This window comes from Cucumis sativus, chromosome 1 (genome assembly GCF_000004075.3).
Source record: "Cucumis sativus cultivar 9930 chromosome 1, Cucumber_9930_V3, whole genome shotgun sequence".
NCBI classification, from domain to species: Eukaryota; Viridiplantae; Streptophyta; class Magnoliopsida; order Cucurbitales; family Cucurbitaceae; genus Cucumis; species Cucumis sativus.
The window spans coordinates 748,400-772,665 of NC_026655.2; the positions used below are offsets into that span (position 1 = coordinate 748,400).

Consider the following 24,266-nt stretch of genomic DNA (forward strand, 5'->3'; position numbering starts at 1 on the left):
TTTATAGATTTAATTAAAAACACAATGATAATTATCTAACTAAAGGAAGACATGTACCTAAACGAAATGAGAGTGCACGAGCGTTATCTACGATATATACCAACAACAACCAAAAGTAATAATATAAGACAAACTTGAACCACACACAAAATTTGAAATGATAAGAATTGATTTTCTTAGTCTCTTAGATTTGTTTTTGTTTGTGTTTTTCTTTGATATTGGAATAGTGATGATGAGAAATGATGAGCTTTTGTATCCAAGAAGCATATACATAAGAATTAATGGATGGTACATAATTTAATGTCTACCCAAAGCCAAAAATATATATACAAAGTGGGTATACCCCAAAATCAATTAAATCCCATTTTACTTTTTGCACATTTTTTTGTGCGCATGGCAGAAATTTGGAAAAGAAAAACGCACCAAATTAGTTGGAGCCCAAACACAAAAATAATATTCCCTCGTGCATGTGAAATGTGAAAGTGAGATATCACATCAAATTGTGAAAGTGTAAGAGATAATATATAACAACACACAACTCACTAGACAAATAACACTTGTGGAGAAGGTTCTTTCAACCATATACCAAACTAAAAATTATCTTCCTCTATTCTTCTAGTTGAAACGTCTCTTAATTTGCTACGTGGCACTACGAATAATAACCTAATATAAAAGTCTTGTTGGTGGAAATTTGAGAACAATGTCCCCGAGTTATTTAAAATTATGCCCTTATCATGGTTTAAAGAACTGCACTATGTAAATTGTAATGTAAACTATCTAACCTAGAATCGTCGTTGTTCTCTCTCTATCCCGTGATCGTAGCTAACATATATCTATGTGTTGATCTTTATAGGTTTTTTGTATTGTTTAAAGTTGTTGGTAATTTTGTGGCCTACTTATTTGAGGTAAATTCAATTAACGATGAAATTAACATGGGTATTAATTAGAAATTTTTTTACTTATTCTCGAATCTATACCCTTTTGAGTTTTGGGGTAAATTAGTGGTGAAAACTGACATGATAACGAATTAGAAAATTCAAGTCTAAATTTTTATTTTTATTTTTCTCTACTTCAACAACGTTAAGAAATTTGAACATTTCTTACTTAAGAATGTATATGCTTAGTTGAGCCACATTTGAAATGACGGTTTTAAAATTTTGATCTACGACTATATGATAAGGGGAATTTTTCATTAGGTATCAACACAACTACACCTAAATTTTTTTTCTTAAATTATATTTAATATTATATCACCGCTACACCTATCGAAAGATACCAAATTTAGAGAAACAAAAGAAATTTATTTTTCTATATATATAGAGAGAGAGAGAGGTTAAAATGAGAAAGAGAGAGGATGAATGTATGGAAGTTGGGAAACAGAATGGGGCCAGAATCCATGGGGGTGTGGGCAAGTTTTATGAAATTAGGTATAGCTGAAATCAGTTTTTGGCATCACCATTGTTAAGTAGTCAAGCTCAAGTGCTAGGGTTGTTGGTCTCTCAAAGTTACAACATTTCCCATCATTTCTCAAAGCATATAAGGATGAGAAAATTGACCCTTTCTTTTCTTTTCTTTTCTTTTCTTTTCTTTTCTTTTCTTTTCTTTTTTCATTTTCTAAGGGACGACAAAAGTCGCATGCAGCAAAAGCATTCTTGTCTCCATTTGTGTAATGTATTAATTATAATGCCACCTTTTTACTCATCACCACCTGATCAAAATCTCATCTCAATATTATATATAATTAATTCTTCTTCTTCTTCTTCTTCTTTTCTTTTTTCTTCAAATAATATATTATATATATATATATATATATATATTATATATATATATATATATTATATTAATTATTTTCTTAGAATATGAAAATAATTTGTAATAATATATATATAGTCATTAGTAGGTTTCTAGATGCACTCGTGTGGGAAATCAGTTTGGTTTCACACCTAAAGTGTTCGCATGCATGTTGGAGAATATATATATATATATATATATATATATATATATATATATATATATATATATATATATATAAGATAAGGGGAAAAAAACTATATATTATATTGAAATGCTAAGATCGTCTCATCAGCTTTTAAATTATGTCACCATCAACATATGTATAGAAAAGAATGGTAATTAAAGTATTATTAGTGTTGATATCAAATTAAATTTGTAATAATATTGATAGCTAGCTAACCCTAATTAATGTGCCTCGTCAAATTAAATAAGTTTTGGAAAATGAGTTAATTGGATTGTTTTTTTTTTCTCCAACCCTTGTTGATAAAGTTTCTTCTCAGTCTTCCACTTTTGGTGTGTTTTATTTTTTATTTTTTATGTTTAACGTGGAAGATTGAAACTCTCAAACTTAACCTAGATAAGCTATATGGAAACGATTGTTCTATACGCTTTCTTGAGTTTGACAATACGAAATGATGATTAAGATTCGAATTTTTTACTTTGTAATCAAGATAATTAACGTTTTAACTAATCGAGTTATGCTCGATGCAATTTGAATAGATACAATTTTTTTTTCACTTTAAATAATTTTTTCTTCTAATTTTTCATTAAACTTTATTATGCATATAAACTATATTATTCATTTGGTACTTATTAAATTTTAAAGTATTTTTTAAAGTAGCAAAATAAATTAAAATATTTACAGGCTATAACAATTTTTTTTAATTCTATCACTGTCTAACAATACCACTGATAAAATGATATCAATGTCTATCAAATGTTTGTTATTGATAGAATCTAAAATTTTATTATAACTTGTAAATATTTTATTATTAATAGAGAAGTGACATAGTAAATATTTTAATTTTATTTTTAATAATGTTTTTAATAATCTTACTTATATATATATATATATATATATAGTCAATGTGACCTTCAATTGATTGAAATATAAATTAAGATAGATAAACAATGTAATTTTAGGGACATTTTTAAAAATAGCAAAATAAATTAAAATATTTACAAACTATAATAAAATTTTGAATTCTATTGTCGATAGTTTTCTATTACTATAACATATCAATCACTATCAATTTAGGTTGTAGATATCTTGTAAAGTTCGTTATTTTTAAAAATTCATTTTTTTAAATATGGATAATCTAAATTATTCACTAGTAATTTTTTCAAAATCATGAATTAATAAATAGCAAAATAAAAACAAAAAAAATTAAATATATATATAAAGAACCAAACAAAAATTGAGCATAATTGAAAAGTGGTTGGCTAATTTAATTTGAAAATGGGAGAAATTACTTGAGAAACAATCAATTGACAATATAATGATCTCTTTTCTTAATTTCACCCAAAGTATATACTTTTCATTTTATTTTATTTTTCCTTTCATTTTTTTTTTAAAATTAAGTTATTATTTTTTGATGCTATATTTGGGTTTGACATACGAAGGGCCACTCCACTCGTGAGTCTTAACCACAAATCAACGTGGATACACATCCAATGAGGACAGGCAGCAATCATGATATCTAAAATTATCATACAAAATATTCAAAGTTCAAATTAATTAATAAAGACAAACAATCGGACGGTGCTCATCTCTTCATTACATTTCACATTAATTCCTCCTAACATCATCACACTAATTAACATTATCCGAATCATTTGACTTCTTCAATCATTACTACTTAACCAATTCTTTCATTCATTTTTCTTTCCCAACGTTTATAAATTAATTAAATGGATGTTCCACACATTTATCGAAAATGACAAAAATAGCACACTTTTGGTTTTCATTTTAAAAAATAGCATATTTTTTAAAACTCGTAAAACTGATTTTTTTCAGTCAATCTTGGGCAAGGTCGACTATTGTAAATTTCTAAAATATTAAAGTTTTCCAACTTATCTATTGTTTTGAGTTTTTGCATATGACAAAAATAGCAAAAATTAGTTAATATTTAGTAGAAGATTTGTGAATGTTTAATATTTTTTAAAAGAAAATTTTAAATAATAGCAAATTTTACAAAATATTTACAACCTATAGTAAATTCTATCATTGATAGTAATTGATATGCTATAGTGATAGAACATTATCATCGATAGAATCCAAAATTTTGTTATAGTTTGTAAATATTTTAATTTATTTTGCTATAGCTTGTAAATTTTTTAATTTATTTTGTTGTTTTTAAAAATGCTCTTTTTCATAAGATAAAAAATAAATAAGATTGGAGAATATATGAAAAATGGTAAAATCTAGATCGAGAAAACTCAAAACAATTGATAACGTGAAATTTTTTAATGTTTTAGGAAAATCTTAGTGGTCGATCTCACCCGATATTAACAAAAAAAACTTGCACGTTCTTCTAAAGTGCATTACTTTTGAAATAAACAAAAAAATATGCCATATCTTAAAAAAAAATCAAATCCCCTACTGTTTTCGTTTATTGTCATTCAACTAAGTAGATGATAAGAATTATTGCGTGAGATCCATACAATAAATAATAAATCAACAAATCATTCAATGACGTGTCAAATAATCAATGAAGATAATATGTATAACGGCAATTCTAGACATGTTTGGACGATGTATATGTAAAGAGATTGTCGAGGATGAATGATAAGAAGAGAAAGAGCTGCGTGGGTTGATGATACTCTGACATTGACAACATCAATTGGACAGTTGTGAGCAACCCACCTTGATAGAGTGGTCATCAACCTACCTGAAAAATTCCCTCTTTTTCACTTTTTCTCTTTTTCCTTTTTCCTTTTTCCTCCTCCTCTTTTCTAAATTGTTATTAATATTAATGTTGTAATGGGCAATACACAATACAACACATAGAGGCATTTTTGAGTGAATGGGTGACCATTGGAATGGGTTTTCTTTTCTTATAAAAAGCAAAAAAGGATTTTATTGTTGAAAATGGTATTTTCAGTTTCCATTATTCTAAGTTTGGGAAAACTTATGAAGGATACTCTTAGATACTTAGCAGGAATTCCAGGCCCCAGTGGCTATGGCTCCAAATCTACTGCTGAACAAGTCTCTCTATTTCCTTCTTCTTCTTCTTCTTCTTCTTCTTCTTCTTCTTCTTCTTCTTCTTCTTCTACTTCTCAACTTACTGCCATTATCACTGGTAAATTCTTGTTTACATTTATTTAATTTAATTCTTGTAATTAATTTTGATTTCTTATTTTTCTTTTCATTAGTGTCTCTAATGAGTTTACTCTACTGTGATGTGTAATTCTTGAAGTTTTGAAATTTAAAATCCTTTTCTGATTTTGAAGTTTTGGAGAATCATATTAATATATATATATATATACTGCTAAATTGGGTGAATTATAAATTGTGGTTGGCTTTTGAAGGTTTCTCAGTGGGTTTTTCAAGGTTTTGCATGCATTCAACGTCTCTCTCTCTCTTAAGAGATTTTTTTTTTAGTTCAGAAAGGCTATTTTTTTAGTTGGAAATTTGCTAAATGAAAGGCAGAATTTTGGATAGATAAACAAAAACTCATAGATAGCTTTATAGTGTTTGATAAAGTTTTGATTGTTTATGAATTTTTTATCAGAGCTAAATCTTTTAACTTTTTCATATAATAAGGTTCAAATTTGCCATTAAACCCTATTTTTTTTTTCAAGATTTAGGAAGTGGGATTGTTATTATTATTGTTATTTTTTTATGATAACTATGTTCTTTCATTTGAGGCTCTCATATCAATAGCAGAGATATGATTTTGTCACTTTTCAGATTGTATTTTGTTTCAACACTCACCTGTGTGTGTATATATACCAGCTTTTAACAGCCACACATCAAAAGAATATATATATATATATATATAAATGAAAATTTTAGTCAAATTATATATGTAAATTATTTAGTTTTGATTTGAAAAGGGGCAACATCAGGAATTGGGGCAGAAACAGCAAGAGTATTGGCAAAGAGAGGAGTGAAAATAGTGATGACAGCAAGAGACTTGAAAAAAGCAGCTCAAGTTAAAGAAGCAATTCAAAAAGAAAGCCCTGAGGCTGAGATTATTGTGTTTGAAATCGATCTCAGTTCATTGGCTTCTGTCCAAAGCTTTTGTAATCAGTTTCTTTCTCTTGGACTCCCACTTAACATTCTCATGTAATTCTCTCTCTCTCTCTGCATGTGTACGCATGTAAATCACAAAACTGTTAAAAATACGTTAAAAAATACAGTAAAATTTATAATTTTTTAAATTATCAATAATACACTATTAAATGTCTATCCATAGATCTAAAACTTTTTGTTTTGTTATATATGAAAATGTCCCTATATATAACTTAAAAAATAAAAAATATACAATAAATTATTTTAAATAGTAAAACGGTTGAAAATATTTACAATTATAATAAAATATGGAAGAATATATGTGATAAACCGCAATGATCTAACTGTGATCTATCACGAATTACGAATAGATTGTGTGGAATTTGGTTATATTTATAAATATTTTGGTTGATTTTACCTCGTTTGAAAATAACCTTTAATATATATTATTTATTTTTATACGCAGAAATAATGCTGGAGTCTTCTCCAAGAATTTGGAGTTCTCTGAAGACAAAGTTGAGTTGACATTTGCAACAAATTATTTGGGTATGTCTACATCTTTTGTTACACTATTTATCTTAATTATTATTAATTTTTTAGCTTAGTGTTTATTTGAACATATATATATATATATATATTACTTAACACCCAATATTTGGAAGCAACCCACGTCTTCATACAATGAGTTATCTCAATCCATATGTCAGTACAAAAAAGATGAATAAGAAATAAAAGCCGACCAATTTTCTTATCTAAATTTCTTTAGATACAAGAATATTAAATTTGTCTTTTAACTTATTTGCTTAAAGTTTTAGATGATATCGAAACATCTTAGACAGAAATAAACTTCTTAAAGTCAGAAATTAGGTTTCGAAATCAATTAGAATGGGTTAATGGTATAAGTTTGACAAATAATTACATTACAAAGTGTTAATACCACTTGAAAAGTGATAGAATAGGATTAATTAAGTCCATTGAAATTACCTTTGGAAGAGAGAAAAAAAAAAAGAAGGAGAAGAAAAGGAAAAGACAAACCGACCAGGTGTAAAAGGATATATTAGGGAACCCAACAATGTATGGTGGCGTATCTGGCAGTGGGTCCCGACTTGAGAAAATATGCACCAAACACAAATCAATGTAAAGACAAGTGAAACCTGGGACCCGTGTCCACCCTCGTGTAGCTTTCAAACTAAGTTATAAGTGTTCAAATATAGCAAAAAGAACTACTATCTATATTATATAATAGTCGTTATCTTTCAACGCGATGATAGTAAAAATTTTACTGTATTTGTATTTATAAATATATATTTTTTTATTTTTCAAATTAATCTAGGATTAATTTATAGTTTATAAAGAATTTTTGCTATAATATATATTGTACATGAAAGTTGAAATAAAGCTCCTTTAGACATGAATTTCAATTTCAATTTTATCTTATAAAATTAATTTTATTTTTTATTTAAATAATATAACTTATTGAACACAAAGTTCATAAACTTAATATACTTTTTAAAGGTTTAAAAACAATATAGCTATTTGTTACTTTAAGATTTTAACCTATAAGAGTTGAAGTGTTTCCAAGTAGATAACATTTTCTATCTACCATCTTAAAGATGTATAGCTCCAAAAGCAATTTATTGCAGTTTAGCATGAAACACTCAATTGATGACTTTTCTAAAAGTAACACTACATTCAAGCTAATTCCAACTTAAACTTTTTTACAATATGTGAGGTGAAAGATCAAAACTACGCTTTGGAGTTAAAATTATCATCAATATTGAGAGTTTAAGGTTGGACTATCATTAACATTGAGGGTTACAAATGCAATTATATAATATATGATTTGAATGATTTTTGTTCATCTTCTTTGCAGGACATTATTTACTAACAGAGAGGCTGTTAGAGAAAATGATAGAAACAGCAGCCAAGACAGGAATTGAAGGAAGGATTATCAACGTTTCATCGGTGGTTCATGGCTGGGTGAAGAAAGATGGTTTAAGCTTTCGTCAAATGCTCAACCCAAACAGGTATGGCCAATCATATTTAGAGCCTCCTTGCACTAAAAAACCACGTAAGAGCGTGTGCCCTCAAGTGGAGTTAATAAGTTAATAAATCTAAGGTTGATATGTTGGAGGTGATAAGTTTTTGTTCGGAGTGTGGAACAAAAGTTACTCAATAATTGTGAAAAGTAGATTAAGACGAAGTTATTTGGTAAATGTGAAAACTAGAGATAAAAAGGGAAAGATGAAGTTCTTTAGTAAATGTAGAAAGTACTGAAAAATACTAAGATGAATTTACTTAAAAAGTATTAAAAAAATACAACATAAACTGAGTTGTTTATACCTACCTAACAAGTCTGCAAGTCAAACAATCCTATAATGTTTAGGGCAAGGAGTGAAGTTGTTTAGTCTAAAAAGATATCTCATTGGTTGTTTGGTTGTGGTGTCCACAATGTACGTAGTTTAATAAGTCATGAAAGTGTGTTCAAGGTACAAACTATTTTAGTTTGATTATTCGTAAGTACTCGAGTTAACTTACGATTAATCTCACAGAATATCTTATCTAACCCTATAATATTTGAGTGTCAATTAGGATACCATATCACAAGTAGGTGACCACCATAGGTTGAACCAACCTCTTTGTCTTGTATCAAGGTCATACCTCCATATTTATGACTAGGCCAACTTATGATTGGTTAATAATATTATAGTTAATTGTAAGTTAATAAGAATTAAAAACAACGTCTAAAATTGGTCTAAAATTGGAGTTCTAAACATAAAATGAGCTATAATAGTACACTCTACCTATACCCCTAATCCTCTCTCTGCCATGGTGGAAGAAATATTGAAGAATCGTGGTTTATTTGCAGTTACAATGGCACTCGTGCATATGCTCAATCAAAACTAGCCAATATCTTGCATGCTAAGGAACTATCAAGGCAACTTCAGGTAGAGTCTTCCAGTATCATTTCGCATTCTTCCTTATTCAATAAAATGAACCCTCAACCTTATTCCTAAAAGTATCAAATTCTTCAAATACTCAGCTAGCTAACAATTCTAAGAAACATAAGCAATTAAATGAGAAATTGAAAAGAATTCAGTGACTCACCCGAGGTCTTTTTGGTGGGGTGGCAGGGAAGAAATGCCAGAGTCACCATAAATGCAGTTCATCCAGGAATTGTAAAAACTGCCATCATTAGAGCTCACAAGGGCTTTATCACAGGTAGATGTTATAGTATTTCCTGCAACTTCACTGTTAACTTGTTTCTTATGCATATGAATAATGTAAAGCATTCACCCTTCAACACGAGCAAGAGGGCAACTGACTTCTCAAACTTTCCTGTGCAGATTCATTGTTTTTTATGGCATCAAAGTTACTTAAAACTACAAGTCAGGTATGATTAATCATCAGAAGCAACCCCCAACACCATTAATGATTGATTTAACTCACAAAATACATAAAATGGCTATGCAGGGAGCATCAACAACATGCTACGTAGCACTGAGTTCGCAAACAGAAGGAAAGAGTGGAAAATTTTACGCAGATTGTAACGAGACTAACTGCTCATCCTTAGCCAATGATGAGTTAGAAGCACAAAAGTTATGGACTCAAACTCGCAACTTAATCAATAGACGACTAAGCAAACTTCCCTCCTAGTCAAATATTATTCAACATTTTGTAAAAAAATCTAGGTTTAGATGTAATGAGCATAAGTTTGTCATTAAACAGTTATATAGATAGAAAGTCAATTTAATGAATACCTGAAAGATACAGGGGCTAGAAAGTCTTCCCCCTTCAGCCCTATTCAAATAATGTATTACTCAACCTACAGTAAAGTCAAATAATATCAATAGGCAGTGTAAAATATTTTGCTTTCAGGAAATTCCCTGCAAAAAGAGCAACAAAGCAGACAATGATTGAAAACCTACTAATTAAAGAATGTAAATCACATCGTTATACACTAACTTAATTTCATAGAAAAGTGAACATTCAGTGTTTCACCTTCAAGCTTTCACAATTAATTAATTTAAAACTGCACAAACCTTAACTTAAGTCCGATGATGTGGAACCTAGAACAGATCAGATTGATACAAAGTACTGGCATTCGGTACATTTGGGATAATCACCCCATGCATTACATGAAAACCATAACTTCGTGTAAAATAATACACAAAAACAAATCAGATACAACGAACATACAACAGGTCATGGATAAAGCCTTCTTCAACTTCACTTTTATGATATGGACCCTTCAGAGTAGTCAGAGAAGTTCTGGAAAATGTTGAGATCAGGACCCATAATGGCATAATCAACGTTAATTGCAAAGCAATTCATGTCATGGAAGCAAAAGGCTAAGCCCATCAACCTAATACTTGTTCAATCATTAACAGCCTCCAACCTTATTTCCTGACCTGCCATACGAGGTGGCATTTTATTAGTAATTCTCTTTTGCATAACAATTTGAAATGTGCTTTAAAAAAAAGATCAACCTGTTATACATAGAAGATATAGACTTATAGTATCCTCTTAGTATCACATACCCGAGAATCCTAAATCAATATCAGCAGACATCAAACATTAAAATTGAACATACCTTAAAACGAGGAGATCGACGCAAAGAAAATGCAGATCCACTGGAGTGGATAGCTGGGTTCTTTCTGGGTAAAATGTTCTTAGAATGTTTGTTGGTTTCCTCAACTTCATCTATGTTAATTTCTTCAGTTGAAGATTCACTTCCCTCGGTTGATGATGACAAGACTGGGGCTGACGTAGAGATTACTGATGAACCTTGGTGGAGAGACAATGCTGGAGCCCCAGCTCCTGTTGAATAGCAAACGTATAACCGTTTAGTGGAAAAATACCTTTCAAGCGAAAAGTTAAAAACTCAGGGCACACCTTCTGCTGCAGCCTCCTGGAATCTCCGTCTCATGATCCTGACGAGCTTGAACAAACCATTTGTCTTATTTAATTCATGTATCAACTCCTTAATATCTGACAAGGATGGGTTACAATCTAACACTAAAAAGTCGAGGAAAAAAAATACAGGTTGTCAGAAGATAATGAGCTAGAAAAATCAACATATATTAAGTGCACGTATGATAACACTTACACATATAAGTATCATTTGCATGACGGATCGTAAAAGAATATTCTTCATCAGGATTGTCTATATTTATTTTCTTGAAAGAGAATTTCACCCCTGAAATGCCGAGAGATGTTGTCAGCAAATTTATCTCAAGCTTCCCAAAAACTGTTGAGATTCTTCAAAAACAAACTTGAATTATCATACCATATCCTCCTTCAATATGAAAATCAAGAACCCTTTTGTACCAAGAAATAGCCTCTTGTATTTCATTTCTGCACTCGCTCTCCTGGGTTTCCTTGCGTTCAGATGAAGATAGAACTATAGATAGCATTGGAAAGAGAGAGAAGTAATCAGTTATCGTATGGAACTTCGAAAGTTGAAGTTTGCAAAAGAATTGTGGAAGAGATCTTGCAAGTAAGTAGCAAATAAAGATTGATCAATGCATATCCAATTTAATTTCCCTTCAGTCCATGTGAAGTTTTCTGTTTGCATAAAGGAAGACTGGGTCTGAAAGAAAATAAGATTGACAGACATTACCTAAGGATTGCTGAGATATAATTGTAGCATATTCATCCCTCCTTGCTTTGCAGTCTTGTAAAGTATTCCTGAGCTCTTCTGTTCTGGATTTTGAAGTTGCAATGGAGTCGATGATTGTGAGGCGTTTGGCCTCTTTACGAGTCTTCACTACAAAAATATCCAAGTATAAAGGAAATCAGCCCTTACGATGAGCGATAATTTTAAGTAAGAAACAATATACCAGCATCACAAACACCAACATTTCGCCCATCACTTACTCCAAATCCAAAGCACTACCGTTGTAAAAGATTCTCAACAATTTTAGTGGAAAAATAACTCAACTCTTAAATGCCACTTCAAGTCGAATCAATCTTCAACGAAGTAGTATATTCTAACTCATACAGCGTTGAAGGAAAGTAGCATAATCATAGCTCATACCTGCAAGAGCTTTAACCAGTTCATCTTCCGTCTCCCTCAGCCTCGCTTTTAGTTCCCCCAGTTTGCCTGAGAATTCAAAAAATATACATCAACAAATAAATAAAAAATGAAACAAGAAATTTCAAAGTAAACTTTGCCACTTCTGAACCAACTCCAACTCAATTCCCTAGAATTACATCCATTCTGAGTCTTAATCGCTACCCATTTCAAAACCCTAATGGTCACTTCACAAACCATTCTAATGCCGATTACAGTGTCGTAAGTGACCACAGTAACAAGTTTCACACCCATATCTTTCCCAAGTAAATTGAAGAAAATAGATAGCTCACCTTGACTTAGGGCATTTGCTCGGGACCTTACACTGATCGATTCCACTGATTTGTAAAATGAATCCGCGAAGGACTCCATCTTTTGCTGCTGAACTGGAATTTCATTTTCACGAAGGATTCGAAGTTTTTCCAACCTCGCACGAACAGAATCATTCGCCTTGTTCTCCATTCTCTCACAGAGCAAAGGAGTTGCTGTACACTCGTTCGCCCGCCAAATTTGCTTCAAACCTTCAAAATTAAATTATTCTTTCTGAAGAGAATATCGACGGACGATGACGATGGTGTAAATGATTCCCCTTGGGCAGGCCCTCGGTCCATTGTAGGCAATAACGATTTTGAGCCCAGATTGTCATGGCCCATTTTTAATGTTCGGTAAGCCCATAGAGCCCATTACAAAGTGGTCCATTTAAACAGAAAAACTCCATCCAACCTTCTAAGATAAAAGATCATATCAATTACTTTTGAGTTGAACCGAACTTATTTTGACAATCGTTAGAACTCGAGACTAACCAAAGTAGGAAGGTATTTATCTCCATGAATTAGTTTTAAATTCAAAAATATTTATGACTTAAAATTTAGTCAATTTTAATTCACGAACTTTGAAATTTCAGTATTAGAGGTCAAGATTCCAATGACTCAATTTCTATTTTGATCTTTTTCTTTTTAATTCAAACATAAAATTATTTTAGTCACAAACGAATGTTATATGTCATTTAAATTATAGTCTTTGACGGCTCACTTAGTCAGTTTTTTAATTCTTAACCAATCATGAAGTTTTCACTTTATAAGGATAAGGTTTTAGAGTTATTAAAATAGATATATGAACTTTTTTCTTCTCATGGAGAAATCATAAAGTTGTGTTTGTAGGTTGCTTTATGATCATTTAAACCTTAATACGTGACTAAAGAATAGAATAATGAAGTTTCTATATAGACTCTAGGGTTCAACCACCATTCAAAAGGCCAACATATAAACTAATACAAGAAGAAGAAAAAAAGTGTATATATTTGGTCCAAAAGAGAGAAAACGAAAACAAAAAGTTTATTGGTATGGCCTCTCATTTGAGAGCCGAAAGAAGAAAAGCTAAGTGCTCAAAATTAATTAAATGATCCATTAATTAAAAACCCACAAGGAGAAGAAATTAAGTGGATCCTGGTCAACAACAAACTATTTTTATTTTATGTTTCTTACGAGAGGTGATCATCTATCAGTCGAAATCGATTTTTCGACCAAATCGTCACTGAATCGACTAGTGTTGATTTAGTAAATGTTCAAACCAACATCGACTGTCGATAAGTAAATAACAGTCGATTGATTTAACTTTATAAATTTTATTTCCAAAATTCTCGATTTAGAACTTTCACAAACCAACACCAACAACCAACGGTCGATTTGACCGGCTTGATTTTCCGATTTATCATGCTCACCACTAATTCTTATAACAAGAAAAAGAAAGGATCGAAAAAAAAAAAAAGAGAGCATCACACATCGATTTAATTGACATTTTCCACATTCTTTAGTTGTATGATTCTTGAAAAACATTTGTTTTGTCCTCCTTCCAATTATACAGCAATATACTAAATTTCAAATGATTCCATGACTTTTTTAATGCATTTTTCTTTTTCAATGAAAACAAAACTTTTGACAATATAAAAAAGATCCATTCTTATCATATATTTAAGGTGTTTTTTAATCAAACTTGTTTGAAGGTTGGATCACTCATAATCACATTTTATTGAACTAAAAATAAAATTATTTTAATATATATTTTTTCACATTAGTCCTTAAATTTTTTTTTTTAATTTTCAAAAGTTTTCTGCTTAAATCGAAAATTAACACAATTATCAAATAGAAGATGGATGAATGATATAATTGAACTATTATTTAAATCAAACAATAAGTTTGACTATAGTTTGAATATTAATTATGTGACAAAATAATTGGTGGGAAGAGTATATTAAAACCTCTCATATAAACGTAGTGAGGGACATTTTTCCGATTTATGAGGATTTGTTGTGAAGCTAAAATGAGACATCAACGCAGAAAGGGAAAAAGAAAAAAAACAAAGTCTATATATATATATATATTATAAAGGGAAAAAAAAAAGGAAAAAAAGTCATTTACATATAACATAAAAGAAAAAGAAAGAAATAAAGAGAGAAAAAAAGAGTCATTTATGTATAAAATTAAAAAGGGAAGAGAAAGAAAAGCCATTTATGCTTTGGAAGTGTTTGACTAAGAAGCAGCTGCCACAAGGCATTCATAATACATATAATGGAGGGCATCGTTTTTTTAATACTCATATTTGATCAATTATTGCTCCTAAAGAAGCAATTGGAATTTAGACTTTTTTTCATTTTCCTAATTTACACATCACTTTTCGAGATCATCCGTTTGGGTTTTAATTTTAGAAAATTGAGTAAGATGAAAAAATATTAAAAAAGAAAAATAGCTCGTGACATTTATTTTCTTTATATTGTGAATATGATAAAAATAGTGATATTAGACGGCTATTAGAAAGCTATCAGAAAGCTATCAGAAAGCTATCAGCTTTTAAATTTGTCACTTTTACAATTTAAAAAATGTAGTGACATAAATTCTAATATCATAAATTTTTTTGCTATTTTTGGAAGCATCCAATATATAATGTCATTGAGTAAGAGTGTGTCATGTTATATGTGAAAATGTTATCGATCCTTGGTATTTTAAGGATTGTTTATAAAGTCACTCCATTTGCTATAAGTTTTTTTTGTTGAAAAAATTGATATTATAGATCTCTAAATTTTGAGTTTAAATTTTATTTGGTATGTGAATTTTAAATACTGCACTTTCTTAAATTTTAATTTAGTTTATATGTTTAAAATTTCACGACTACACTATTTCCTATTTTTAAAATTAAAAACACTTTTTAAGTCGTTAGGGTTAATTTGCATAATATAAAAGAGTTTAAAAAAATTGTCATCATTATTAAAATTTATTGTTAATTTTTGCACTATAATTATTTTTAAATCAATGATTAATAGATGTTAACAAAAATGATTGTTTTAAAAGGTTAAAAGTGTAAAATTTGAAACTAACAAACCAAATAAACCAAATTGAGACAAAACTCAAATTTACACCACATTCAAACTTAAAAACTAAATTGAAATTAACTTCTAGATTCACGATTCACAACTCAGTCAGGAAGACCAAAAGAAACTAAACTCCAAACTGGGAGGAATTAAAAAGGTAACTTTTCCTTCATTTTTATTAAACATTCAACATAAATTATTTGATTTTATACTTAAAAAAGGCTACATTGGGAATTGCAAAACAAAATTACCATTTTTTCATTTTTAAGATGATCATATGTTATAATTTCATGTAGATATATTTTGTAAGAACACGAACAAAATGTAAAATTCTAAAATGAACCTCACTTTAAGATTAGGTTACAATACACTCCAATCCCATAACGGATGTCCAAGTAGAGAACGTCCTTAGTTTTTCAATCCACAATCATAGGAAGCTAAAAGAAAAAAATCTATTTTCCAAAAAAGTTATACTTTAGTAAAAAGAAACCAAACTTATAGTTTGATAAGATTTACTACTCGATCCTATTTATTAACTTAATCAGCATATACACTAATTCCTACTAATTCCTATCTAAATCAGAGGTAGAACTGTTCCATCCTCACACTAAGATAAAATAAGAATACTTAGAGTGCTTTTGTGTGGTAGAAGTGGAAAGTGAAAATGTCATTGGTCATTCCCCCATATCTATATTCCAAGTTTCAGATAATAGGTTACCTAGAAAAAGTATAGTTCAAATAAAGAAACTAATGATCTAAAACTCAATTCTACATATTGGAAACAAGGAATGTCAAACTGATCTGTACAAATAGTAAAAGGCAGAATGTATGTTAGCTAATTATGAAAGAACATCATTTTGTATAATTGCATGAGAGTTCTAGATAGATGATTCCAAATTATTTTAGTTGTGTCTCAAAAACAATAATGGGAAATTTGAAATTTCCCCCATAAAATTTTACAATTATTGAGACAGCCCATGTTTATTTTACATAGATGCATTGACAAGACCATTGTCCTAACACTACCATTACCCCAATCTTAGCTAGATAGAGCTATGAAAAAAGAATGTAGTTATAAATGCGAGTACCCCGAACCTATTACTTGTCACTCTAAATGATCAAGTATGGAAGACAACGCTCTTGAGATCTAAATGGATGAAATTTACGTTTTTGGACCTAAAGTGTAGTAAAAAGCCTCTAGTTCCAATAGTGCTACTAAGTATTTTTCTTGTACTCTCTCCCTTTACGAGTAGATATAGTCAACACATTGTTGGTGAACTACATAAATTCTTGTGTTTTTTTTTAAACATCAATTTTGTTTGTCCTAACACAAACATTGTCATAAAATTGACACAAGTAAAAATAAGAAAAACATAAAAGAATAGAGGATATCGACACATATATTTATGTGATTTACTAACAGTGTACTAGCGTTCAAGAGATGACTGTTTTATTAGAGAAAAATATTTTCAAGATATAAAAGACAAAAGAGTTAGAAAATATATATAATACACTCCTCTAATCCTTATAGCCATGGTCCTAAATAGTTGTTCTGAAAATCAAGTTTTTTCAACAACACTCATACTTGATTTGTTCATGACACCAAAAAACACATCCATTTTCCAAGATAGAAATGACTTCATATCCCAAAAAAATAAATGTATACAAGATCCTTTCCCTATGAACTCATAATTAATCACATCTATTCCACATCAATCGAAGGTGTTTGCTCCCCTTTTCAAAAATTGATTCTATGAAAAATGGAAAGTAAAGACTACAAAAAAGAAAAGAAGAAGGAAAGAGAGAGAGAGAGGGAAAAGACTTTGATTATCATCCCCAAAAGGCTGTCCTAAGTCGAGCTTTATTGGGTTTTAAAATTACTCCCACCTCCTTGTTGGAGAACAAAACAAACACAAAACTTTAAATAGAGTGATTAAAATAACATAAATCCACATCATGATCACGAGATAGCCACAAGGATAGTGACTTCCTTCCATAATAAAAACCCAAAATCCAAATTGTGATTCTAAATTTTGGATTGGATTGGCCTCTTTCTTTATTTTATCTAAAAATCACATGACGTCTTGAAATTTTCTACTAAAAAATCTCCTAGTGCGGAATTTTCACTTCATCATTTTGTCTCAAAAAAGAAAAATAAAAGTGAAATAAAAAGAGTTATTCAGCAGATTCACAGGCATTCGCATCTTTTATCCTATTATATATATATATATATATATATATTTAAATCCAAACCTCTGTCTTTCCTTCCCAGATCTGTTCATAAATCTTAGATTTAGAGTTATGCCATGTGAATGATTCTGGATTCAAATCTGTTAATCACTGTTTCTGGTATTGCCAAACTTGGCAGGATAAAGTTAGACCTTTATATATATATATATATATCTATAAATCTTCCAATGATAATGAAGGAGCTGGGAGTTATTTGTTTCTTTCTGGAGGAGGTTGTAGCAAATAGCATACATTGATAAAGGAAGCTAAGTCAGTGGAAAACTAAGGCCCAACTAGAGAGATATTTTAGTACCGATAAAGCAATAACCAAACTAGAGAGTTAAAAGGAAAAAGAAATGAAATCATAGTGAAAGTTCAAATTTAGTCCTTACAATTAGTAAATAGTCCTCTAAAAGTTGATTGTATAAAGTTTTTTTTTATAGTAAAATCATACTAAATAATTAAGTTGACATTCCACTAGGCAAATGGACTCCCCTACTTGTTTTCCAAATTAACAAGTAGGACAGGTGGTATCCAACCTGATTATTATATTAAAAGAGGTTAAAAAATATATGGGGACTAAATTCTAACTTTTATCTCAAAGATAAAATTTAAGCTTAAATCTGAAAGAAAAAACCATAAATATATATAGCTTCAAGTGCTTGAAAGAGACCCTTTATAAAACAAGTAGAAAAATAAAATCTGTACACCAACATAATTGATTAAATCTTTATCGAAAAAAGCAAACCCCACAAAGAAAACAGCCTTATTAAGGTTAAAAACGTGAAGAAAAGCAATGTAATCACATAAAATTTTTAAAACCAGCAGAATGGTTAGCAACACAACAACAACGCTTTCACATAAAGTTGGGCCATGATGGTTTAAGAGCATCTGGTTGGCCTGAAAGCAATGCAGTGACAAAAAACCCCAAACCTTTTTTTTTCTTTCTAATATCTGGCCTTTAATTCATCACATTCAGTCGAATAACTGTTGGTAAAAAGTTTTCTCAAAGGAACATTGTTAAGTATGCAAAATCACTTAGCTTTCATTGTGATTTGTGCCCTTCTCTTTCTCCTTACATCTCTCTTTCTCTCTCTCTTTTGTAGTTCTTTGAATTAAAATACAGTTTTCCACCTTCCTCCCACCTCTCATCTTTATGAATAAAAAATTACAAAGGAAACGCCAACCAAAAATTCCATTTTCCCTCTGCACAACCATCATGGCCTAGCTGTTCTTCTTGGATCCCAGGATTTCAGGCATTTTGAATTGTTTTTTGCTTTAATAGTTTATAGGGTACCTAATTTAAGACATCGTAGACCGCAAGACATGATTTGGCTTCTCTTGTTTTTGGCACTCCCTAGGCTTAAATCCACTTTCTTGTTTCTCCTTTCATTGGAGTTTGTAGTTTAGTTGTAATGTTAATGCCTGTAAATTCATGGACCCTCCCCTCATCTATCCTAATCCTTTGTTTTTCAGTCTTGTATCTTTTCTTCCCTTTTGGAGTTTCCGCCATTAATGAACAGGGTCAAGCTCTACTCAATTGGAAGCTAAGTTTTAATGGATCAAACGAGGCTCTATATAATTGGAACCCCAACAATGAAAATCCATGTGGGTGGTTTGGAATCAGTTGCAATAGAAATAGAGAAGTAGTGGAAGTAGTATTGAGATACGTGAACTTACCAGGAAAGCTTCCATTGAATTTCTCTCCATTGTCATCCTTGAACAGGCTTGTCTTGTCTGGAGTGAATCTCACTGGTTCAATTCCTAAAGAGATCAGTGCTCTAACCCAGTTGCGTACCTTGGAACTCAGTGACAATGGTTTAACTGGAGAAATTCCAAGTGAAATATGCAATTTGGTAGATCTTGAACAGCTTTACCTCAATTCAAATCTACTCGAAGGGTCAATACCTGCAGGTATCGGAAATCTCACAAATTTGAAGGAGCTGATTCTGTATGATAATCAGTTGAGTGGTGAAATTCCCATTAGCATAGGGAATTTGAAGCAGCTTGAAGTGATTAGAGCTGGAGGGAACAAGAACTTACATGGTTCTGTGCCGGAAGAAATTGGTAATTGCAGTAGTTTGGTGATTCTTGGTTTAGCTGAAACAAGCATCTCCGGCTTTCTTCCATCTAGTCTTGGCCGACTGAAGAAGCTTCAAACATTGGCAATCTATACTGCACTTCTCTCCGGCCAGATTCCTCAAGAACTTGGTGACTGCACTGAGCTTCAAAACATCTATCTCTACGAGAATTCGCTCTCCGGTTCCATCCCAAGCACATTAGGAAGGCTACAGAATCTTCAGAGTGTGCTAATATGGCAGAACAGTTTGGTCGGTGTAATACCGCCGGAGCTCGGTAGGTGTGACCAATTGTTCGTCATCGACATTTCAATTAATTCTCTGACGGGAAGCATTCCTTCAACATTTGGTAATTTAACATTGCTCCAAGAATTGCAGCTGAGCACAAATCAATTATCCGGTGAGATTCCGAAGGAGATCGGAAATTGTCCGAGAATCACTCACATCGAGCTTGATAACAACCAGCTCACTGGAACGATTCCTTCTGAATTGGGAAATCTCACCAATCTTACATTGCTGTTCTTGTGGCAAAACAAGCTTGAGGGAAGTATTCCACCCACCATTTCGAATTGTCGCAATCTCGAGGCGTTGGATTTATCACTGAATGCCTTGACAGGTTCAATTCCGACAGGAATTTTCCAGTTGAAAAAACTTTCTAAGCTTCTGCTTCTTTCCAACAACCTCTCCGGTGTGATACCCCCGGCAATAGGTAACTGTTCGGCTCTGTTTCGGTTCAGAGCTAACAACAACAAGCTCAGCGGAGAAATTCCGCCGGAGATTGGGAATTTGAAGAGCTTGATTTTCCTAGACCTCGGAAACAATCACCTCACTGGAGCGTTGCCACCGGAGATTTCCGGCTGTCGAAATTTGACATTCCTCGATATGCATTCCAACTCTATCAAATTTCTTCCACAAGAATTCAACCAGCTTTCTTCCCTGCAGTACGTTGATCTCTCAAATAATCTAATCGAAGGGTCGCCGAATCCGAGTTTTGGATCTTTTAACTCGCTCACGAAACTCGTTCTCTCAAACAACCGCTTCTCTGGACCTATACCAACTGAAATCGGTACCTGCTTGAAACTGCAGTTACTGGATTTAAGTTGCAATCAGCTTTCCGGAAACATTCCTCCAAGCCTAGGCAAGATTCCTTCACTAGAAATTAGCCTCAATCTGAGCTTAAACCAACTAACCGGTGAGATTCCGTCGGAGTTGGCAAATTTAGACAAGCTAGGGTCATTGGACCTCTCTTACAACCAACTCTCGGGCGACCTCCACATTCTCGCAGACATGCAGAATCTCGTAGTCCTCAATGTATCACACAACAATTTCTCAGGACGCGTACCAGAGACGCCATTCTTCACGCAGCTCCCTCTGAGCGTCCTATCGGGTAACCCGGACTTGTGCTTCGCCGGCGAAAAATGCTACTCCGACAACCACAGCGGCGGCGGTCACCACACACTAGCGGCTCGAGTGGCCATGGTGGTGTTACTGTGCACGGCATGTGCACTGCTATTAGCAGCAGTTTATATCATTCTCAAAGATAGACATTCATGTCGAAGATGCATCAATGGGTCCCGCGGTGAAGATCCAGACACCGCCTTCGACAGCGACTTGGAGCTTGGTTCAGGTTGGGAAGTGACACTATACCAGAAGCTCGACCTCTCAATCTCCGATGTAATCAAGTGCTTAACGCCGGCCAACGTCATCGGCCGTGGCAAGACCGGCGTGGTGTACAGAGCATGCATCTCATCAGGATTAATAATCGCTGTAAAACGATTCCGATCATCGGATAAGTTCTCGGCGGCGGCATTTTCATCTGAAATCGCAACATTGGCGAGGATCCGGCATCGGAACATCGTCCGATTGCTTGGGTGGGGGGCGAATCGGAGGACGAAGTTGCTGTTCTACGATTACTTGCCGAATGGAAATTTGGGCGCGTTGCTACACGAAGGAAATGGGCGCGTGGGGCTAGACTGGGAAAGTAGATTCAAGATAGCGCTGGGCGTGGCGGAGGGATTGGCTTATTTGCACCACGACTGCGTTCCGGCGATATTGCACCGGGACGTGAAGGCTCACAATATCCTGTTGGGAGATCGCTACGAGGCGTGTTTGGCGGACTTTGGGCTCGCTCGATTGGTTGAAGATGGTCCAAGCGGTTCGTCTTCCGCGAACCCACAGTTTGCCGGCTCCTACGGCTATTTTGCACCTGGTAAGTTCTACGTTAATTACTACAATAAAATAAATTTACTTTAATCTTTAATCATTTTTTTAATATTATGCCAAATATAATTTGTTAAATAACAAAATTACTCAAAACATTATAAATAATTTAAACATAAAAAAAAAAAAAACAATACCTTTTTTTTTTACTAATTTCAAATTTCATCTTACCTTGTAAATAGATTTGAGTGTTGAATTTCCGGAGTGTTGAAAATTGATTTTGTTATCTTTAATAATAATTTTAAGTTTATTTTCTCTATTAAATAGAATGTCTTATAAATAATTATAATATTGGTAGAAAGTTATTTTAAATAATAATTTATTAAAAATATTTATAAGATGATATTAGTGATAGATTTGGACAAAATACTATAAGGCATTTATATATAATAAAGTTGAGTTAATAGAGACAGTAGAGTCTCTATCTAAGGGGGGATAAGAATGAAATGGGACAAGAGGATTGTGACTTATGAGAGGTTGGAAAGATTTGCATGTCGTTTCATTTGGAAATTTGCACTTTTCATTTTTCAATTTTTATTAATTTAACTTTTTAAATACTTCTAGAGAAAAATGTTTTTTTTTTAAAAAAAATTCATTGATTTATTTACTATTATGAATTTCTAATGAAATAAATAAACTATGCTATGTAGAATACGGGTGCATGCTAAGGATCACAGAAAAGAGCGATGTGTATAGCTACGGTGTTGTTTTGCTAGAGATAATAACAGGCAAAAAGCCAGCGGATTCGTCATTTGCCGAGGGCCAACATGTGATTCAATGGGTAAGAGATCATTTAAAGAAGAAGAAGGATCCGGTTTTGATCTTGGATCCGAAACTTCAAGGACAACCTGACTCACAAATACAAGAGATTCTACAAGTATTGGGGATCTCTTTACTTTGTACCAGTGATCGCTCTGAAGACCGGCCAACGATGAAAGACGTGGCGGCTCTTTTACGGGAGATCCAACAAGATCAAATGGGAACAGAGGCGGAGACCGCTGACAAGCCTCCACGAAAGAATAGCAATGCAACAAGTTTTGATACAACAACATCGTTTTCTTCTTCCTCTTCTATGGCTCCTGCAAGTCACTTGCTTTTTACATTACCCCTTCAGGAATCGTCACGTTGCTCTTATGCTTCACTATCATCGTCCGGCGCATATATTCCACGCAAATAATAATATTCATTGTAATTTATTATTAGGCTTTTTTTACGTTATTAATAATTAGGCTTTTGTTTTATGCATTTAGCAATTAATATTAAGATTAAGATTACTGTACTTTTAAGATAATTAAAAAGGGTAATGTAAGGGATTTAGATTTTAGGCCCCTTCTTCCTTTTTTTCTTCTTCTATAGATGGTGAAAGAAAAAAAATATATATTTATATATTTTTTTTGTAAATTCATTAATCATTAATTTTGGTGAACGTATATTCTTCTGCATTCGTCAAAAGCAATTGATTATTATTATATTTTAGTATAATAATTATAAGATTCGAAATTCAACTATTTCTAATATGAAAGATCATGTTAATTATCGATAAACTAAGTTAACTTCATACAAATTGATTACTTACCAACAATATAACGATATGATTGATGCTTATTTAGACTTGTTGTACTTGGTTTTAAAAAATAAATATTGCTAAAGATATGTAATTGATTTTTTACTAATGAAGAAATGAGTATTCTAACCTATTTTCATACTTTTTGCAAAAAAAGAAGTGGAACCAATTCCACGTCAAGTTGAACATTAACACGATATAATATATCACTAAAACATTTAACATTGTTTACATTTATACTGACACACAAGTTGAGTAAAAAGAAACGGGATATTGATCTTTCATTCTTCGATAAATCTCATAAATGGTTCATGTGATCACACCAAACACCAACATTTAACTATCAACCCATAAGACTTAAATTCTAATTATAACTATAGGAACTAAGCTCTAATATTTTTCTCAACTAAGGATCTGGTTGTAAGAACTATGAAACTAGAAATTTGAAGACAAAAGATTAAGGGGCCGTTTAGCCTACTCCATGTTTGCCCTAAGGATTATCACAATCCTATTTTCCTTATTTCTCTTGTTTCTAATTCCTTCATTTTACTATTCCTTTACTTCTCCAAACATATATTATAATAACTTAGGTTATAATAATTTGCACCCAAACACATATTATAATAACTCATAAATTATTGTAACTCACAGACTATAATAACCATAGATTATAATAACTCACTCCACGTCCTAGACGTTTCCTA

The 24,266-nt window shown here is 31.8% G+C and overlaps 3 protein-coding genes and 1 long non-coding RNA gene across 4 annotated transcripts; 2 read left to right on the top strand and 2 right to left on the bottom strand.

Annotated features, from left to right (window-relative positions):
- The first annotated feature begins 4,778 nt into the window (after positions 1–4,778).
- Positions 4,779–9,909, top strand: LOC101205419 (short-chain dehydrogenase TIC 32 B, chloroplastic). Its single transcript, XM_004138050.3, has 8 exons — positions 4,779–5,096; positions 5,854–6,085; positions 6,498–6,577; positions 7,905–8,058; positions 8,901–8,979; positions 9,166–9,253; positions 9,379–9,425; positions 9,506–9,909. The coding sequence occupies exons 1-8, from the start codon at positions 4,886–4,888 to the stop codon at positions 9,686–9,688; spliced, it is 1,074 nt and encodes a 357-aa protein (XP_004138098.3). The 5' UTR covers positions 4,779–4,885; the 3' UTR covers positions 9,689–9,909.
- On the bottom strand, positions 8,700–9,589 carry LOC116403351. The gene is made up of 2 exons (XR_004216076.1): positions 9,140–9,589; positions 8,700–9,044 (listed from the first exon to the last, which is right to left on the bottom strand). It is a non-coding gene; the product is annotated as an uncharacterized LOC116403351 (long non-coding RNA).
- Positions 9,910–10,001: 92 nt separating the features above from the next.
- On the bottom strand, positions 10,002–12,660 carry LOC101205655 (kinetochore protein SPC25 homolog). The gene is made up of 8 exons (XM_004138051.3): positions 12,401–12,660; positions 12,072–12,137; positions 11,655–11,801; positions 11,322–11,435; positions 11,142–11,231; positions 10,928–11,050; positions 10,626–10,852; positions 10,002–10,443 (listed from the first exon to the last, which is right to left on the bottom strand). Exons 1-8 carry the CDS (start codon positions 12,567–12,569, stop codon positions 10,432–10,434), a joined length of 948 nt encoding a protein of 315 aa, XP_004138099.1. The 5' UTR covers positions 12,570–12,660; the 3' UTR covers positions 10,002–10,431.
- A 5,917-nt stretch (positions 12,661–18,577) lies between these two features.
- Positions 18,578–23,399, top strand: LOC101206847 (LRR receptor-like serine/threonine-protein kinase). The gene is made up of 2 exons (XM_004138224.3): positions 18,578–21,987; positions 22,649–23,399. The coding sequence occupies exons 1-2, from the start codon at positions 19,116–19,118 to the stop codon at positions 23,173–23,175; spliced, it is 3,399 nt and encodes a 1,132-aa protein (XP_004138272.1). The 5' UTR covers positions 18,578–19,115; the 3' UTR covers positions 23,176–23,399.
- Positions 23,400–24,266: the final 867 nt, after the last annotated feature.

Excerpts from the sequence above, each read along its gene's own strand:
- LOC101205419 (XM_004138050.3), top strand. The coding sequence starts at position 4,886 with ATGGTATTTTCAGTTTCCATTATTCTAAGTTTGGGAAAACTTATGAAG. Across the intron at positions 6,578-7,904 it reads ATTTGCAACAAATTATTTGG|GACATTATTTACTAACAGAG; the intron begins GTATGTCTACAT and ends TCTTCTTTGCAG. Across the intron at positions 8,059-8,900 it reads CAAATGCTCAACCCAAACAG|TTACAATGGCACTCGTGCAT; the intron begins GTATGGCCAATC and ends GTTTATTTGCAG.
- LOC101206847 (XM_004138224.3), top strand. The coding sequence starts at position 19,116 with ATGTTAATGCCTGTAAATTCATGGACCCTCCCCTCATCTATCCTAATC. Across the intron at positions 21,988-22,648 it reads CTACGGCTATTTTGCACCTG|AATACGGGTGCATGCTAAGG; the intron begins GTAAGTTCTACG and ends TATGCTATGTAG.
- LOC101205655 (XM_004138051.3), bottom strand. The coding sequence starts at position 12,569 with ATGGAGAACAAGGCGAATGATTCTGTTCGTGCGAGGTTGGAAAAACTT. Across the intron at positions 12,138-12,400 it reads AGCAAATGCCCTAAGTCAAG|GCAAACTGGGGGAACTAAAA; the intron begins GTGAGCTATCTA and ends TTGAATTCTCAG. Across the intron at positions 10,853-10,927 it reads CCAGGAGGCTGCAGCAGAAG|GAGCTGGGGCTCCAGCATTG; the intron begins GTGTGCCCTGAG and ends GCTATTCAACAG.